Raw genomic sequence first — 20,351 nt, 5'->3', positions numbered from 1 at the left:
TACAGGGAAAGACAAAGGTTACATGTGGAATTTGACCTGCTGACCACGGGTAAGGCAGAGGCACAGTGGAGGAGGGCACAGGATGTACAGTATGAGTATGGAGAGAAGGCGAGTCAGCTACTGGCCCACCAATTGAGGAAGAGGGGAGCAGCGAGGGAGATAGGTGGGGTGAGAGATGAGGAGGGAGAGATGGAACGGGGAGCGGAGAGGGTGAACGGGGTGTTCAAGGCATTCTATGAGAGGTTATATAAGGCTCAGCCCCCGGAAGGGAATGATGTGTTTCCTGGATCAGCTGGAATTCCCGAAGGTGGAGGAGCAGGAGAGGGCGGGACTGGGAGCACAGATTGAGATGGAGGAGGTGGTAAAAGGGATTGGGAGCATGCAGGCGGGGAAGGCCCCGGGACCGGACGGATTCCCGGTGGAATTTTATAGGAAATATATGGACCTACTGGCCCCGCTTTTGACGAGAACCTTTAATGAGGCCAGGGAAAGCGGGCAGTTGCCCCCGACTATGTCGGAGGCGACGATATCGCTCCTTTTGAAGAAGGAAAAAGACCCGCTGCAATGTGGGTCCTACAGGCCCATTTCCCTTTTAAACGTAGATGCTAAGCTCCTGGACAAGGTGATGGTGACGAGGATAGAGGACTGTGTCCCGGGGGTGGTCCACGAGGATCAAACTGGGTTCGTTAAGGGGAGACAGCTGAACACGAACATACGGAGGTTGCTAGGGGTAATGATGATGCCCCCACCAGAGGGGGAGGCGGAGATAGTGGTGGCGATGGACGCCGAGAAAGCATTCGACAGAGTGGAGTGGGATTATCTGTGGGAGGTGCTGAGGAGATTTGGTTTTGGAGAAGGGTTTATTGGATGGGTACAGCTGCTGTATAGGGCCCCGGTGGCGAGTGTGGTCACGAACAGGCAGAGGTCTGACTACTTCCGTCTTCATAGAGGGACGAGGCAGGGGTGTCCCCTGTCTCCGTTACTGTTTGCATTGGCGATTGAGCCCCTGGCCATAGCACTGAGGGGCTCCAGGAAGTGGAGGGGAGTACTCAGGGGAGGAGAAGAACACCGGGCATCTTTGTATGCAGATGATTTATTGCTGTATGTTGCGGACGCAGTGGAGGGGATGCCTGAGATAATGCAGACACTCAGGGCGTTTGGGGAATTTCCGGGGTACAAATTGAATATGGGGAAGAGTGAGTTGTTTGTGGTGCATCCGGGGGAGCAGAGCAGGGGAATAGATGATTTACCGCTGAGGAAGGTAACGAGAGATTTCCGGTACTTAGGGATTCAGATAGCCAGGAATTGGGGAACCTTACATAGGCTTAATTTAACAAGATTGGTGGAACAGATGGAGGAGGATTTTAAGAGATGGGACATGGTGCCCCTGTCACTGGTGGGTAGGGTGCAGGCGGTCAAAATGGTAGTCCTCCCGAGATTCCTCTGTGTTTCAGTGCTTCCGGTGATGGTCACGAAGGCTTTTTTCAAGAAAATTGAGAAAAGTGTCATGAGTTTTGTGTGGGCTGGGAAGACCCCGAGAGTGAGGAGGGGGTTCTTGCAGAGTAGCAGGGATAGGGGGGGGACTGGCACTACCGAGCCTAAGTGAATACTACTGGGCCGCCAATATCTCAATGGTGTGTAAGTGGATGGGAGAAGGGGAGGGAGCGGCGTGGAAGAGATTGGAGATGGCGTCCTGCAAAGGAACCAGCCTACAAGCACTGGTGACGGCGCTGTTGCCGTTCTCCCCGAAGAAATACACCGCAAGTCCAGTGGTGGTGGCAACGCTAAAAATTTGGGGGCAGTGGAGACGACATAGGGGAAGGACGGGAGCCTCGGTGCGGTCCCCGATAAGAAATAATCATAGGTTTGTCCCGGGGAGAATAGATGGGGGATTTGGAGCATGGCAGAGAGCTGGGGTTGTGCAACGGAGAGATCTGTTCGTAGACGGGACGTTTGCGAGTCTGGGAGCGCTGACGGAAAAATACGGGTTGCCCCAAGGGAATGCATTTTGGTACATGCAACTGAGGGCTTTTGTGAGGCAACAGGTGAGGGAATTCCCTCAGCTCCCGATGCAGGAAATTCAAGATAGAGTGATCTCAGGGGCATGGGTGGGGGATGGTAGGGTGTCGGATATATACAGGGAAATGAGGGACGAGGGGGGAGATCCTGGTGGATGAGCTGAAGGGGAAATGGGAAGAAGAGCTGGGGGAAGAGATTGAGGAGGGGCTGTGGGCTGATGCCCTATGTAGGGTAAACTCGTCGTCCTCGTGCGCCAGGCTAAGCCTGATACAATTCAAGGTTTTGCACAGGGCGCATATGACCGGAGCAAGGCTCAGTAAATTTTTTGGGGTAGAGGATAGGTGTGGGAGATGCTCGAGAAGCCCAGCAAACCACACCCACATGTTTTGGTCATGCCCGGCACTGCAGTGGTTCTGGGTGGGGGTGGCAATGGTGCTTTCGAAGGTGGTGGGGGTCCAGGTCGAGCCAGGCTGGGGGTTGGCTATAGTTGGGGTTGCAGAAGAGCCGGGAGTGCAGGAGGCGAAAGTGGCTGATGTCTTGGCCTTTGCGTCCCTAGTAGCCCGGTGAAGGATATTGCTTATGTGGAAGGAAGCCAAACCCCCGGGCGTGGAGACCTGGATAAATGACATGGCAGGGTTTATAAAACTAGAACGGATAAAGTTTGCACTAAGGGGTTCGGCTCAAGGGTTCACCAGGCAGTGGCAACCGTTCATTGACTACCTCGCAGAACAATAAAGGAAATGGGAAGGTAACAGCAGCAACCCAGGGGGGAGGGGGGGGGGGTCCTCAGGGGTGTTTTTGTATAGATATTTGTACTTGGTTATGTATATTGGATTGTTTGATTTTATTTCTGGAGAGTTATTATTTTTGTAATGGCAGTTGCCATTTAGTTTTTATTTTATTTATTTACTTGTTAAAACGGTCACTGTTATTTATATTGTTTTATTGTTGTAAAAAGGAAAACCTTTGTATTGTTTTGTTTGGCCGAAAAATTTGAATAAAATATATATATTTTTTAAAAATGTGCATCATTAAATGGATCAAAATCAGCCAGATCCACAATTTCACTGCCTTACTGCAACAGGCAAGACATTAAACAGGTGAAAAGAGTAAGAAGCAGGACATTTTGAAATGGTAGGTAAGTGAGTCGTGACCAATAGTCCAATCTGGAAAGGCAACAAGACAAGCCTCATCACACCGTTCAATCAGTGCTGAGAGTGGCACAGATTAACTGCAGACATATACAAACCTGGATCCATTTACAGATGAAATTGGTGTGCATGCAAGCGGGGGGGGCAACGTGGCTGGGAAGGAGATATTTCAATATTGTCTACTGAAAACAGGAGGAATCAAATATAATATTCTGCAGATTTCATCTCATACTGTATTAAAAGAAAGACTTGAAAATGATAAACACCCAAGTATGTGCTGGAACAAGGGGGAAATGTTTAGATACATGCAGGTTCGAGATTTTGCCAGGAAGGAGATACAGAGCTTCCCGGTGGAGCCGGCCTCCACATTGCTGGAGGAGGTGCTGACGACAGGGGGACTGGAGAAGGGGGTAGTGTCGGCAGTTTTGGAAAAGGAGAAGGCACCACTGGAAGGGATCAAAGCAAAGTGGGAGGAAGAGTTGGGAGAGGGTATGGAGGAAGGGTTCTGGTGTGTGGTGCTCCGGAGAGTGAACACCTCCACCTCGTGCACTAGGTTGGGGCTGATACAGCTGAAGGTGGTATATAGAGCACACCTCACAAGGGCGAGGATGAGCCCGCTCTTTGAGGGGGTAGAAGATGCGTCTGAACGTTGTTGAGGGGGGGGGGGGGGCGCAAATCACGTTCATATGTTTTGGTCCTGTCCAAAGCTGGAGGATTACCGGTACGAGGTTTTTAGGGTAATCTCTAAAGTGGTGCACGTGAAACTGGACCTGGACCCTCGGGAGGTCATATTCGGAGTGTCAGACCAGCCAGGGTTGGAAACGTGTGCGGAGGCCTTCGCCTCGTTGATCGCCCAAAGGCGGATCCTGATGGGTTGGAGAGCAACCTCTCCACCCTGTGCCCTGGTGTGGCGGGGGGACCTGTTGGAATTCTTGACTCTTGAGAAGGTTAAGTTTGAACTGAGGGGAAGGATGGAGGGTCTCTATAATTCATGGGCGTTATTCATTATGCACTTTCAAGAATTGGATAACATCGAACTTTGGTCGGGGGTGGGGGAGACTGTGTGTGTTAATGGTGACTATGGATGATTCCGGATTCCTTTTTGTTATTTGTTTATGTTAACACGCAGGCAGTTGTTTAGGGGTTGGTGGGAGGATGGGATTGGTGTTACTGCTCATTGTTTATTGTTGCTGGGGCAAATTTGGGGGAAAATGTGAAAAAGGAGAATAAAAATGTTTTAAAAAAGAAAATGATAAACACCTACCTTTCCTGACCAGCTGTGTCCCAAAGCTGCAGGTGTATCCTCTGTCCCCTCCCGGCATTGCCATCTGGGCCACTGGGCTTATAAACCTATAAAAATATTTAAAACTTTCTTTAAGAACAAACATCAGTCGGCTAGGTTATAAATATTGGAGCAGCAGATTTAGCCAAAGCTTGGGCTGAGGTCAAGCGGGTAGGTTTCCAGCAGATTTTAACATACCAGAATATAGGGTGTTCACAATATTGATTTAAAGCAATTATTATCCGAAAAGTTAATATTTGTTTTCATGTTGCGCATACAGAGAGGAGCCTTCATGAAGCAAGTCCGGCATGTCTGTCCCATTCCTAGCATCCTATTGCTAGCTGGCAGGCGTCGCCAATATTCTAACAGAGCGAAGATGGTACACACATTCAGCCAAATATGCTGTGTTGCACCAGATCCATTACGAATGCCTTACGTGCTGGAAACCCGGATATTTCCAATCTTCACCACAGCTTCAAAACCACTATCAGGTGAAGGACTGGATGGATAAATACAAACTAAGATTATTTTCCCCTCCCAAACCACCAGAGCAGTTCCCATTGCGGCAACACCGGTCGTGACATTTCCCAAACTTTCTATCAACCTGGCTCCAGAGTGAAATCGCCAATTTTGTACCATGTGAAGGGCAGGGCAAGCAACTTCATTAACCAGAAAGGGACATTTTGGGGACTTCATAGGGAGCAAACTTGCAGCAGTCATGAAGCAAATGCACTTCAAAGACAAAAAGGTGGGATCTTCCAGCCCCGCCCACTGCTAGGATCGTCCAGTCCCACTGAAAGCCACTTTCAGCTGGGCCGCCAAATCCCCCGCAGCCAGCCCCACCACGATGGGGCCAGACAATCACGGCCAAAAAGTGTAGAAACTTGCAGCATTGGTCACATGGATGTCAGGCCACATCATTCATCCTAATGATGGGCCGCAATCCCATTTCTGTGCTGAAAATTGTACACATTTAGTGCTCACTGCATACAAAGTGTGAATCACGCTGGTCAGGATGTGTGAAAAGTGAAGTATTCACAATCGCAGGGTATTATTTTATTCTTGACTCTCGGTTTGCAGAGCGTTAAAATTAAGTGTTATCCTCAGGCAATGATTTCCTGGTGGAGGCATGTGTTATTGGAAACGTGGGCTATGACCTACTGGTTTGCAAACCAAAGGAGAGCCGGATCCAAAATGTGGCAGTCCCAAATCGGATAGAAAAGAGGCATCAGGGAAATAGAGAAGGCAGGCAGAAGGCTGGGTCTGTCTGATGACAGACAAAGTAGAGGAATCTACTAGTCTTGCAATGAGCTCAAATCCAAGTCGTGGTAGGTTATGTTACTGAACGATTCAGTTCCAGCATTAATTAATTGGAAAATCTCAGTGAATAAATTAAGCAGCACTTGGTTTTATAAACCCTTCAAGTTCAATATGTTCTTGCTGAACCCAACTGTCTCGTCAAAAATCCGACAGCTAAAGGCGAAATGGCAGCTGAAAGTGGTTTCTAGCAGCTGCTCCACCCACTCCATTGTCAAAGCTTAGGCACAGCCCCGGAGGCACATCCAGTTACCGAGGTTTAAAGAAGCGATGAGAGAGCAAATGGCTGCAATAAAAAGCTGGAGATAATGGAAATAATTCAACAAAAGGAACAGACTACAGAGAATTAAGCAGTTACAGTAAGTCAGCAAAAACAGCTCTCAGAATAATCAGACAATAATTAGCTGCTTGAAATCAAGACAGATGACGATTAAACCACAATGCAAGTCAATTGCATTAATTACAGCACTTCAAAAATGCAGAGCACAAAAGTGCCAGAGATGGCATTTCAGCCACCAGCTGAAGTACTATTGCTCACACAAATCAAAATAAGTTACAAGATATTCTGACACATGGATGTCTACTGAAACAAAATGTCCTTAAATATCAGAATCCAATACATTCCAAACGCAAGGCGGCAAGATCAAGTTCGTCAAACCTGACTGACAGTAGCAAAATGCTAGTACTTCAAACCTCAGCTCATCTCTCGCTCTCTTCTCTTCTTCCAGCATACTTGCTCCTCACTGCAGCAATCCCAATTTACACTCATTACTGGATGGTTGGATATCTCATTCAAATTACATGCAAGAGGGATCTGCATTGAGGTCACTTGCAACCTCCTCACAATGTTCATAGAATCATAGAATTTACAGTGCAGAAGGAGGCCATTCGGCCGATCGAGTCTGCACCGGCGCTTTGAAAGAGCACCCTACCCAAGCCCACACCTCCACCCTATCCCCATAACCCAGTAACCCCACCCAACACTAAGGGCAATTTTAGACACCAAGGGCAATTTAGCATGGCCAATCCACCTAACCTGCACATCTTTGGACTGTGGGAGGAAACCGGAGCACCCGGAGGAAACCCACGCACACACGGGGAGAACGTGCAGACTCCGCACAGACAGTGACCCAAGTCGGGAATCGAACCTGGGACCCTGGAGCTGTGAAGCAATTGTGCTAACCACCATGCTACCGTGGTGTTAAAACAAGATCTTCGGTCAATATTTAAAACTACAAAATTCATTCTCGAATGGGACTTTATTTCCACCATCACCCCAAGAGGCTGTTTAGCACAGGGCTAAATCGCTGGCTTTAAAAGCAAACCAAGGCAGGCCAGCAGCACGGTTCAATTCCCGTAACAGCCTCCCCGAACAGGCGCCGGAATGTGGCGACTGAGGGCTTCTCACAGTAACTTCATTTGAAGCCTACTTGTGACAAGCGATTTTCATTTCATTTCATTTTCATTTCATTCCCTCTCCCATTATGCCTTTGATAAGGACAGCCACTGATAGCTCTCCAGATTGAACCCAGCTTTTGGAATCAAGTGTTGAAACTTCCAATACTTTTGGCCAACATTAAGATTTGATGTCTTCTTTAATGTTTTGATGCTATGTAATGTCCAACAAAAACATCTCAGCAACTTTCATCCCTCTTGGCTCATGATTCCATTGGTACTTCAAGAGCTGTGATTCAGCTAATAGGAATTTTGAGCCAAGGCTTTTTCACCCATGTTCCAGATTCATTCCTGCGGGGGCCATTGGAATTACAACAAGTGTGAGAATCCTGGTTAGTTTTCCATTCTCTGGACCTGGGCCTGTTATATATTTTGCATCTTGTTAAAAATTCATTTTTATAGGATGTGGGCTTCACTGGCAAGGCCAACATTTGTTGTCCATTTCTGATTGCCCTTTGCCCTTGAGAAGATGGTGGTGAGCTGCCTTCTTGAACCGCTGCAGTCCATGTGGTGCAAGTACACCCACTGTGCTGCTAGGGAGGGTGTTCCAGGATTTTGACACAGCGACAGTGAAGGAATGGCGATATATTTCCAAATCAGGATGGTGAGAGACTTGGAGTGGAACTTCAGGTGGTGGTGTTCCCAGGTATCTGTTGCCCTTGTTCTTCTAGATGGTAGTGTTCATGGGGTTGTAAGCTGCTGCTTAAGGAGCTTAGGTGAGTTTCTGCAGCGCATCCTGTAGATAGCACACACGGCTGCTACTGTGCTTCGATGGTGGGGTGAGTGAATGTCTGCGGAAGGGTAGAAATCAAGCTACCCTGGAAAGTTTTGACCTTTGAATGTTGTTGGAGCTGCACTAATCCAGGCAAGTGTGGAGTATTCCATCATGCTCCTCACTTGTGTCTTGTAGGTGGTGGACAGGCTTTAGCAAATCAGGAGGAGAGTTACTTGCCACAGGATTCCTAGCCTCTGACCTGCTCTTGTAGCCACAGTACTTATATGGCTAGTCCAGTTCAGTTGCTGGTCAATAGTAATCTCCAGGAAGTTGATATTGGGGGATTCAAGGATAGTAATGCCATTGAATGTCAAGGGGCAATGGTTTGATTCTCCCTCATTGAAAAGTTCAAATCAACCAAGGCATCACAGACTGAAGACCCAACCAGATACCTCCTGCCCTCAGCTCTTCAGATAATAAGCACACAGAAAATCAAGGAAACCAGATAGGAAACTACTCGTTTCCCAATCATGAACTGCACTCATCGGCCTCAGGTAAGCACAACCACCCCACCTTCATCTTTTTACTCAAGCCATCCTTGTGGACCAAGTGAGATTGATCCAAGTTGGGCTGATTGTAGGCTGTTCAACTCATTGTGAAATGGCTCGATGGAAAAAAGGTTTTTAGTGGGGTAGACAAGCTAGAATAAAGCTCCTGACAGGAAAAACCAGTGCAGCAACTCAACGTGTACCTGGTTCCCCTTACAGGGTTAACTCCACCTCCACATGCGCAGGGCTGAGCCTAATGCAGCTAAAGGTGGTACACAGAGCACATCGAACAAGAACCTGAATGAGCAGGGTGCTTCCCGGAAGTGGAGGTCAAGTGTTAATGGTGCCAGGGAGGCCCAAGCAACCACACCCACATGTTCTGTGCCTGCCCCAGGCTTGTCGGGGTCTGGACGGCCTTCTTTGAGGTAATGTCCAAGGTTCTGGAGGCGAGGGTGGAGCTATGCTCAAAAATTGGAGATTTCCGGGTTTCAGATCAGCCAGAACTCTTTATGGGGAGGGGGGCTGACGCCCTAGCCTTTGCCTTCCTCATCCCCCGAAGAATCTTGCTTGGCTGGGGATCAGCAACACCATCTAAAGCTGCAGCCTGGCTGTCTGACCTGTCGGAACTTCTTCAACTGGAGAAGATAAAATTTGCCATCCGTGGGTTGTTCCAAGACCTGTTCGTAGTCAGCAACTGGTAGAGCGGAGGGGGGGGGGGCTCAGACAAGCTTCAGATCATAAAGGAAATGGAAGTGGTGGGGTGGGGGGGGGATGGGGCAAAGCCCATAAAAAAGGCTGCGGGACACAAGGGGCACAGTTGCAGGGACGGGTCCAAGGGTAAGCGGAAAACCGGAGGGAGCAGCAATATATCGGGTAATACATTCTCGGGCCAACACTGGGCAGTGCAACTGAGGCAGACCAGCCAAATGGGGTCCACAGCCACAAAGGTGGAAACCAGAGGGAGCAGCGATACGCCGGGTTACTTTGCTTGATACTTCGCGCAGATATGAAATAATTTTATTTATTTATTTATTTTTTTGGACAAGCCAATTTTTATTACGTGTTCATTAGTTGCTGTTTTACACTTTGTTGAAGGCTGCCACATCAACAGACTGCACGCAATCTTCAAATGCAGTGACAGTTTCTTCCAGCATATCTGTTTCCACCTTGTCATCTTCAACTACACATTGAATCTGTAGCTTCTTGATGCCATAGCCCACTGGAACCAGTTTGGAGGAACCCCAAACTAAGCCATCCATTATCACTGAACGTACACACTCCTCCAATTTGCCCATGTCAGTTTCATCATCCCATGGTTTCACATCCAGCAAGATCGATGATTTAGCAATGAGTGCTGGCTTTTTGGATTTTTTAAGCTTCATATTGAGCGACACGCTCTTCCTTGACCCTCTTAGCCTCTGCACTTTCCTCCTCATCATCAGATCCAAAGAGATCAATGTCATCGTCATCATCTTCCACAGCTTTTGCTGGTGTTGTATCTGCTACGTTTTGTGGGCCATATTTACCAAGAGGCTGCTTAACACCCGGAAGGCAAGCCTTTGTGCTTTCATAGGACAGGATGTGATTATACCACCGGAGAGCATGGTAGAAATCAGCTGAAGGTGGAGCACCAAGAGCTTCAAATACAGCTATGTCAGCTTGAGATGGAACATACCCCTCGATGTAGCTCCGATCCGCCAGGTAGTCGTTAAGAACCTTCAAGCCGTAGGCGGATTTGAGGTCTCCAAATCCATGTTTTATTTGAGGTGAGGGGGCTCCGGTTCCCTGTACCCTTAACTCGCGCGGCGGCCGTTAGAAGAGCGATATTAAATAATTTAACGTACAAACTGAAATATGTAACATAAAAATGTGAAAAACAATAAAAACATTTTTTTAAATAAATGGCTTATTTGAAATGAAAATGAAAATCGCTTATTGTCACAAGTAGGCTTCAAATGAAGTTACTGTGAAAAGCCCCTAGTCGCCACATTCCGGCACCTGTTCGGGGAGGCTGTTACGGGAATTGAACCGTGCTGCTGGCCTGCCTTGGTCTGCTTTCAAAGCCAGCGATTTAGCCCTGTGCTAAACAGCCCCTGGATTTTAATAAATTGGAGCTTTTGGTACAGTTTATTGATCAAAGGTAACACGAAGACCATGGTTCCACTTTCAGCAATCGCACTGACCAATAGTAATCACAATCCTATGAACTCTGGGCCACTCACCGTAAGGGCAAGCTGGAAATTTGACCACCATTCTTCAAATAACATGGGTCCAAATTTCCACACCTATTAGTTCATAATAAAGATCTGTCAATTTCACCCACCTCTCCCATTTGGACTTTGCCAACTTTGGCATTTCTGGCAAAGCAACTGGTGCTGTCACTGCTTTCATTGTGGCTCTAGCGACCCTCAATTGGAAAGTCACAGAATTTGCAGTGGTGATTTTAGAGGGTGCTTTTGCACATAAGAAACATAAGAGTAGACCATGTGGCCCATCAAGCCGCCATTCAACGTGATCCAAGTTTTCAGAGCAGACAGAGAAAGCAAATGGTAAAAGAACCAATAGGTGAGTTGGGATAGGCACAGACATGCCTCGAGGATAAAGGGTAAAAAAGCACAAAGATAATGTGCACCTTAACCTCAAAACGCACAAATAAAACCGCAGGAGGTATATCAGCAATCATGAAAGGATGATTACTTTAAAGCAATATCTCGGGAAAAATTGAACAAGAACATTCATCAACCTAACCTTCCAATTCCAAACACAAGTGAGATTTGCACAATTGTAGCATTCTCAGTCAAGGTGCAGCTCATCATTGAGGTCTTCAGGTCGTTTGATGTCTGCAATCAATCGTCCAAATCACACAGGACAACAGCTTGTGAATTAATTCATTGAAAAATACAATAAGGGGCGCTTGGGAGCACCCCCAAAATGTTTCTTTAACTACTTAGTAGGGCGGGCAGGGGGAGCGGAGAAAGGAAATAGCATCAACATTTATCAAAGAGACAAGAGGGGAACATTTAGCCGAGAGGAGTTAATGAGCTAGCAAATGTGAGGAAGTTAAATTAACAACAGTAGATAGAGTCATTAACCAAGAGCTGATCAGAGACTTAATTTCAATGGCATTTACTAATTTAGCTCCAACATGCTGGCAACACATTTAAATCAGGCTTCCCTGATGTTATCAGCAGTCCCTGTAAAACAAAAACAGCCCTAACATGCAACAATACAGAAAGGAAAATGTCAAAAATTAAATCAATTATTTCAAATAGGCTGAAGGTTATGTTGCATACTCAAAACTACAGATAGATCTCGAGGTCCTAGCTGCTGTTCATGTTTACCCATGGTAAGGTAAAGTCACCATAGTCCCAGATGACCATAGACTGCTTCCCCTTTTGAGGGGAGAGCTGGCCGGTGGTGATTTAACCTGAGGGTCACCACACCTGAGCCGATGGACAAGGTTCATGAATAATCTCAGCTGGTACGAGAATTGAACCCACGCTGCTGCCATCGCTCTGCACCACGAACCAGCTGTCCAGCCCACTGAGCTAAACCGGCACCCGGTCATTATGCGTTTACACATGGTAAACACGGTGGCTAAGCAGACTTTCGGGCATTAAATCAGATACAACAATAAACGGATTTAGCTTCAATCCCTTGTTTTTGAAGAATTAGCTGAACTCCACTGACAATGGTGCTATCATTGGACAAAGGAGAATCTGCGAGAAACGCTCACAGCCTCAGCTGAAAAAAGCAGTAACATGACACCCAACATTACTAAACACCATTGTTTCACTTCTCGTATGACATACTGAACACCTAGATGAAGTGCAGAGGGCTCTAGTGAGAGTGGACCTAAACCACAGCCGATATCAGCTTCAGTAGTTGAGGGAAGAACATTTATTTAAACCGTTCTCTGGCCGGTCGCATCCCAGCCAGTCTTCACTTATAATGGGGTGTCATCACTTGCTGCAAAGAAATATGCTCTAAAGTTACCAATAACATTTCCTTAAATGTTGGTCCCTTGATTATTTTAATTTCATTTGTTGGAATTTTATTTTACCTTCTCCTTGAAGAGATGGACAGACCAAAAGGGGCGATACATGGACTCAAACTGCAGACTTTAACAGATTTGCACCCTTTGACACTTTATTTCAGACAACCGGCCATCACTATTTTTCCCATCTTTTCCCTTACGAAAACATATAGAAGGTCGGCCAATTGGCTTACCTCTGCATGGAAAATCTTCTACGTTGGTAGAAAAAGGTTATCCAGGCTTGTAACGTTTGGTCTGTAGTCAAGTAATTTAAGGCATATTCAAGTGTTCATCCAAGTTTTTTTTAATGCAGTGTGAAGATGATTTCTGTCTGTCTCATTTTTGCAGACAGCTTTCCACTCCCCTCTAATCCTTCAGCAAATTACTTTCAAATTTAAGCCCCCTGGCTACTGACCCCCTTACTCGGGGTTCTTCTTATCGTCTCTTATCTAGGCCCCATCATTTTATGCACCCCACTTAAATCTCCGTTCACCCTCAGTGTTCCAAGATAAACAATCCCAGCCTATTCGCTAAAATTCTCCAATGCTAGCAACAGCCTCCTGTGCACCCTCTCCAGTGCGGTCGCATCTTTCCTGTAACATGGTGACCAGAACTTAAATGTAAGCACACCATTTATGAAGCAATGTTTTTAGCCCAATAATTGTGAAAACAGAGATATATGCTAAAAAGAAAAGGCCAACACAGCCCAATACAACATGTCTTACAACACAGATCTTTCAAAAGCATTTATGATAGCTTATGAATTAACGTCAAGCGAGCTTTTGACTCCTGAGGGAGTCTAATTCTTTGACTGCAGCTGGCAAGGCATTAATTGAAGTATTCATCAAAATGTACACTGCACAATGATAAGTTTCGAAGATGAAAACTTCTTTGTCATTGAGCCATCAGGGGAACCAATTCATGCACAGATCACGCTAGCAGCTAATGGAGACAAAATTTCACTCCTAATGGATTAACTGCAGCACTCCGCAAGCCACTTGCGGTGACGGAGCAGCAGGGGCCAATCTCTTATTGACAAGGCCATTGATGACGTTAACAGAAAAATGATGGCACTATGAATCGAGATGTCGACCCACTGGGAGAAATACCAGAATATCAATATGATTCTATGATCAAAATCGAACAAAATTAAATTTTGCTTCTTCGGCTCACATAAAACTGGCCGCCTTAAAAAAAAAGACAGAAGTGAACAGAATTATAGAACGGGATTCGCAGGACAAAGAAGATGTTAATTTGATTAAGGCTGAAGTAAACAGAAGTTCAACCACTGCAAAACCATTTATCCGATATCTATAAGTCCCAAGGTGAGGCACAAAGAGATAAATAGCTAGATGAGAAGCAGAACAAGGCAGCAGCTTGACAACAACACTTTCATTTGAAGTTCTTGGCAGACTTCAAGATCGGAGAGCTGTTTGAGAGACATAGTACAAAATAGTATTGAATATATTTCCTAAAGTTACAAGTTTAAACTTTTTTTTTAAAAAACTTCTTCAGTATGAGAGTCAACACAAAATAAAATTAAGTGGTTGCTTTTAAAAATCATTCACACGGAAAGACAAATAAAATGCATGTCCTGTTGAGTTTGTGGTTGCAAATCATTCCAAATGGCTCCTTACACTCCGGATCAGTCAATTCGACAAGCACGTAGGCAAATTCTTGCATCCTTTACAAATGATGCTTAATGGGCGGCACAGTGGGTCGCAGCTGCCTACGGCGCTGAGGTTCCGGGTTCAATCCCGGCCCTGGGTCACTGTCCATGTGGAGCAGGCACATTCCCCCCGTGTCTGCGTGGGTTTCACTCCCACAACCCAAAGGTGTGCAGGGTAGGTGGATTGACCACGCTAAATTGGCCCTTAATTGGAAAAACAAATTTGGGTACTCTAAATTTTTTTAAAAATGATACCTCAGATCTGGATTCTGCTGGAAGAAAATATGTACTCAAGATGGAGGAGATAGGTATTGCATGGGTTCTGGGTGGGTGTGGCAAAAGTGATTTCAAAGGTGGTGGGGGTCCGGGTCGAACCAGGCTGGGGGTTGGCTATATTTGGGGTTGCAGATGAGTCGGGAGTGCAGGAGGCGAGAGAGGCCGATGTTTTGGCCTTTGCGTCCCTAGTAGCCTGGCGAAGGATTCTACTTATGTGGAAAGAATCTAAACCCCCGGGCGTGGAGGCCTGGAGAAACGACATGGCAGGGTTTATAAAATTGGAGCAGATAAAGTACGCACTAAGAGGTTCGGCTCAAGGGTCCACCAGGCGGTGGCAACCGTTCCTCGACTACCTCGCAGAACGATAAGGGAAATGGAGAAGGTAGCAGCAGCAACCCGGGGGGGGGGGGGGGGGGGGGGGGGGGGTGGGGGGGGGGCCACGCGGGCCCTCAGGGATTTCATATAGTTGTTTGTATATTAGTTATTTATACTGGCGTGTGGGACTTTATTGTATTGGAAAGTTATTATTTTGTTGTTGGCAGTTGCCGTTTAGTTAATATATTATTTATTTGTTTAAAAAAAAAGGTCATTATTATTTATATTGTTTTAAAGTTGTAAAAAGGGGAAAATCCTGTATTGTTCTTGTTTGACCGAAAAAAATTTGAAGAAAATATATATTTTTTAAAAAGATGGAGGAGATAAAATGCTGCAGAAGCTCAGCCCTTTTATTTTATTTATTTTTTTAAAAAGGAAAAATAATTCCAAGATCTAAATATTCATTGAAACGTAGATCATACATAGCAAGCCTCAAGTGGAAGAAAATGTGTTGCATGGAGCTCAATATGGCCGCCCACTGCCAGAATCTTTGATGGGCAGAAGGGGCAATGGAAGAAAAAAACCAAGATGTTGGATGGGCCCCCCCATTCTCAACCCCTCATGTTCAGACTCTAGATTAGGAAAATTATTCCAAATACACCCAAGACAGCAATAGAAAAAGAAACGATAAGGTCAAGAGTTTAGAAGAATGAGGAGAGGAACTTCCGGTTGCGGCGATGCGGAGCTAAGCCACACATTTCGGCAGCTCCCGCGATAACGGATTTTTGGGCTCTCCAGAGAAGCCCCAACGGAACTTTTTTGATTTAATCCCGTGTGGGAAGGTGAAGTAAGGTCCCCCCTTACGTTGTATGGCCGAGATTAGCGGTGGAGCGGCGGGAAAAGAGGCTCTGGAGCAGCGGCAAAAACGAGGGGGAAAAAGCAAAATGGCGGAGATCGATCAGCATGGGGGCCGGACCAGCAGGAGTTCCTTAAGCGCTGTGTGGAGGAACACAAAAAGGAGGTGCTGGCGCCAATGCTGTTGGCGATCGAGGGGCTGAAGGAGACCCAGAAGGCCCAGGCGGCGGAGCTTCGCGAGGTGAGAGATAAAACGAATGAGAACGAGAACGAGATCCTGGGCCTGGCGGTAAAAATGGAGGCGCACGAGGCGGTGCACAGGAGGTGGGCCGAGAGAATAGAGGTCCTGGAGAACAGGTCGAGGAGGAAGAATCTTCGGATTCTGGGTCTTCCCGAAGGAGTGGAGGGTGCTGATGCTGGGGCATATGTGAGTACGATGCTCCATTCGCTGATGGGTGCGGAGGCCTCTCCGAGCCCCCTGGAGCTGGAAGGGACTCACTGGGTCCTGGCGAGGAGACCCAAGGCTGATGAGCCACCAAGGGCGATAGTGGCAAGGTTCCATCGCTTCGCGGACAAAGAAAGTGTTCGGAGATGGGCCAAGAAGGTGCGGAGCAGTAGATGGGAGGATGCGGTGATTCGAGTTTACCAGGATTGGAGCGCGGAGGTGGCAAGGAGGAGAGCTAGCTTCAACCGGGCCAAGGCGGTGCTGCACAAAAAAAAGAGTCAGGTTCAGCATGCTGCAGCCTGCGCGACTGTGGGTTACTTATCAGGACCGACACCATTATTTTGAAACGCCAGAAGAGGCTTGGACCTTTATTCAGACGGAAAAATAGACTCGAACTGAGGGGATGTGGTTGTGGGGGGAGATGTTGGTTGTATACGGGGTTGTAAATATGGGTAAAGATTACTTCATGGGTGGGATGATGGATGGGGATGTGGGTAGAGTTCTGGTTAAAATTCCCCCTTTTTTTTCCTTTTCTGTAGACGAGATGATGGGGAATGTGGGCGTCGGTGCTGGAGGGAGGTGAGACTCAGGGATGAGGGAACTGGGATAATGGCTGCAACAGGAGCTGTGCCATAGGGGGCGGGGCTGGCTCAGGAAAGCGCGGGCTTTTTCCCGCGCTAAAAGGGGGGGGGGGGGGAGATAGAGGAAGGCAAGGAGGAGAAGAGACTCCCACACGGGGAGATCAACGGGAAGGCGGGGGAAGCCGGGGTCAGCAGAAGTCAGCTGACTCACGGAAGTAATATGGGGGGAGCAAAAGTGCTAGATGCGGATCTAGCGGGGGGGACATAAGGGTTGCTAATGCACTGTCCGAGGGGGAGCTGAACATGGAAGAGGTGGTCGGGACGGGGGTTCCCCACCTGGGGGACTGGAGGGTGCGGGAGGCGCGAGCACGGGACTGGCCTAAGATAGGAGATGGCTAGTCTGGGGGGGGGTAGCCCCCCGATCCGGCTGATCACGTGGAATGTGAGAGGCCTAAATGGGCCGGTTAAGAGGGCCTGAGTGTTCACGCACCAAAAGGGACTGGAGGCAGACGTGGTCATGCTTCAGGAGACACATCTGAAGGTGGCAGATCAGGTCAGGTTAAGGAAGGGATGGGTAGGACAGGTGTTCCATTCGGGGCTGGATGCGAATAGAGGGGTGGCAATACTGGTGGGGAAGCGGGGGTCGTTTGAGGCCAAGAACATAGTAGCGGACAATGGAGGCCGATACGTGATGGTGAGCGGTAGGTTGCAGGGGACGGAGGTGGTACTGGTGAATGTATATGCCCCAAACTGGGATGATGCTGGATTCATGAAACGGATGGTAGGGAGCTTGATAATGGGTGGGGATTTTAACACTGTGCTGGACCCAGCATTAGATCGTTCCAGATCTAGGGCGGGGAAGAGGCCAGCTGCAGCCAAGGTGCTTAGGGGGTTTATGGACCAGATGGGGGGAGTAGATCCGTGGAGATTTGCCAGGCCTTTGGCCAGAGAATTTTCTTTTTTCTCCCACGTAGCTAAGGCCTACTCCCGGATAGATTTTTTTTGTTCTGGGCAGGGCATTGATCCCGAAAGTGGAGGGAACGGAGTATTCGGCCATAGCCATTTCAGACCATGCCCCGCATTGGGTGGAGCTAGAGCTGGGGGAGGAGAGGGACCAACGCCCATTGTGGCGGTTGGATGTGGGACTGCTGGCGGGGTGCGGGGGTGCATCGAAAGGTATCTGGAGGCCAACGACAACGGGGAGGTGCAGGTGGGAGTAGTATGGGAGGCGCTGAAGGCGGTGGTCAGGGGAGAGTTAATCTCCATCAGGGCTCATAGGGTGAAGAGTGAAGGCAGGGAAAGGGAGAGGTTAGTTGGGGAGATTTTAAGGGTGGACAGGAGATATGCAGATGGCCCTGATGAGGGACTACTCCGGGAGAGGCGAAGTCTCCAGACGGAGTTCGACCTGTTGACCACAGGGAAAGCAGAGGCACAGTGGAGGAAGGCACAAGGGGCGATATAGGAATACGGGGAGAAGGCGAGTCGGATGCTGGCACATCAGCTCCGTAAGAGGATGGCAGCGAGGGAAATAGGTGCAGTCAAGGATGGCAGGGGAACTACGGTGCGGAGTGCGGGGAAAGTGAATGAGGCATTCATAGAATTTACAGTGCAGAAGGAGGCCACCCGGCCTATCGAGTCTGCGCCGGCTCTTGGAAAGAGCATCCTACCCAAGGTCAACACCTCCACCCTATCCCCACAACCCAGTAACCCCACCCAACACTAAGGGCAATTTTGGATACTAAGGGCAATTTATCACAGCCAATCCACCTAACCTGCACATCTTTGGACTGTGGGAGGAAACCGGAGCACCCGGAGAAAACCCACGCACACACGGGGAGGACGTGCAGACTCCGCACAGACAGTGACCCAAGCCAGAATCGAACCTGGGACCCTGGAGCTGTGAAGCAATTGTGCTATCCACAATGCTACCGTACTGCCCCCAGGGGGGGCATTCAAGGCCTTTTGCGAGGAGCTGTAGAGGTCCCAGCCCCCAGGGGGAAAAGAGGGGATGCGACGATTCTTGGACCAACTGAGGTTCCAGAGAGTGGAGGAGCAGGAGGTGGCTGGTTTGGGGGCGCCAATTGGGGTGGAGGAGCTGGTTAAAGGACTGGGGAGCATGCAGGCAGGGAAGGCCCCGGGGCCGGATGGGTTCCCGGTGGAGTTTTATAGGAAGTATGTAGACCTGTTAGCCCAGCTGCTGGTAAGGACCTTTAATGAAGCAAGGGAGTGGGGGGACCCTGCCCCCGACAATGTCAGAGGCAACGATCTCTTTGATCTTGAAGCGGGATAAAGACCCACTGCAATGTGGGTGGTATAGACCAATCTCGCTCCTCAACGTAGATGCTAAGTTGCTGGCAAAAATGTTGGCTACGAGGATTGAGGTTTGTGACCAGGGGTGATTCATGAGGACCAGACGGGATTCGTAAAGGGCAGGCAGCTAAATAATAATGTGCAAAGGCTCCTAAATGTGATAATGATGCCATCGGGGGAGGGAGAGGCGGAGATAGTGGCAGCCATGGACGCGGAGAAGGCCTTTGACCGAGTAGAGTGGGAGTATCTCTGGGAAGTGTTGAGGAGGTTTGGGTTCGGGGGAGGGTTTATTAGTTGGGTTAAGCTCCTGTATAGAGCCCCAGTGGCGAGTGTGGTCACGAACCGGTGGAGGTCAGAGTATTTCCGGCTGTATCGAGGGACGAGGATGGGGTGCCCCCTGTCCCCCCTGCTGTTTGCATTAGCAATTGAACCTTTGGCCAAGGCGTTAAGGGAGTCGGGGAAATGGAAGGGGGTGGTTCGAGGGGGAGAGGAACATAGAGTGTCACTATATGCAGATGACCTGTTGCTGTATGTGGCGGATCCAGTGGAGGGGATGGTTGAGGTCATGCAGATCCTAAGGGAGTTTGGAGACTTTTCGGGCTATAAGCTCAATGTGGGAATGAGCGAGCTCTTTGTGGTGCATCCGGGGGATCAGGGAAGAGGGATAGATGACCTACCGTTGAGGAGGGCGGAAAGGAGCTTTCGATACTTGGGGATTCAGGTAGCTAGGAGCTGGGGGGGGCACTGCACAAACTTAATTTGACGCGGCTGGTGGAACAGATGGAGGAGGACTTTAAAAGGTGGGACATGTTGCCACTCTCGCTAGCGGGCAGGGTACAGTCGATTAAAATGGTGGTCCTCCCGAGGTTTCTTTTTGTTTTTCAATGCCTCCCAATTGTGATTACCAAGGCCTTCTTTAAGAGGGTAAGCAGGAGCATTATGGGATTTGTGTGGGCGAGTAAGACCCCGAGGGTAAGGAGGGGGTTCCTGGAGCGTAGCAGAGATAGAGGAGAGTTGGCTTTGCCGAACTTGGGTGGCTACTACTGGGCAGCCAACGTGGCGATGATCCGTAAGTGGGTGATGGAGGGAGAGGGGGTGGCATGGAAGAGGTTGGAGATGGCGTCCTGCAAAGGAACGAGCCTGGGGGCGCTGGTGACGGCACCGCTGCCGCTCTCGCCGACAAGGTACACCACGAGTCCGGTGGTGGCGGCAACGCTAAAGATCTGGGGGCAGTGGAGACGGCACAGGGGTGGGATCGGAACCTCGGTGTGGTCCCCGATCAGAGATAACCATCGGTTTGTCCCAGGAAGAATGGATGGGGGGGTTTCAGAGCTGGCATCGGGCAGGGATTAGAAGAATGGGGGACCTGTTCATCGA

General features: G+C 48.5%; 1 protein-coding gene and 1 pseudogene across 4 annotated transcripts in view; both read right to left on the bottom strand.

Moving 5' to 3' along the window:
• Positions 1-20,351, bottom strand: part of rab27a (RAB27A, member RAS oncogene family) — a 172,485-nt gene that overhangs the window by 20,629 nt on the left and 131,505 nt on the right. For all 4 annotated transcript variants that reach the window (XM_072470770.1, XM_072470768.1, XM_072470772.1 and 1 more), the window contains one exon: positions 4,435-4,520. In XM_072470770.1, the coding sequence (XP_072326871.1) occupies positions 4,435-4,520 (86 nt within the window). The remainder of the gene's footprint in view (positions 1-4,434; positions 4,521-20,351) is intronic.
• LOC140387299 (elongation factor 1-beta pseudogene) lies at positions 9,503-10,296 on the bottom strand (annotated as a pseudogene).

The sequence above is a fragment of the Scyliorhinus torazame genome, chromosome 12 (genome assembly GCF_047496885.1).
Source record: "Scyliorhinus torazame isolate Kashiwa2021f chromosome 12, sScyTor2.1, whole genome shotgun sequence".
Classification (NCBI taxonomy): Eukaryota; Metazoa; Chordata; class Chondrichthyes; order Carcharhiniformes; family Scyliorhinidae; genus Scyliorhinus; species Scyliorhinus torazame.
This window is presented reverse-complemented; position numbering and strand designations above follow the sequence as displayed.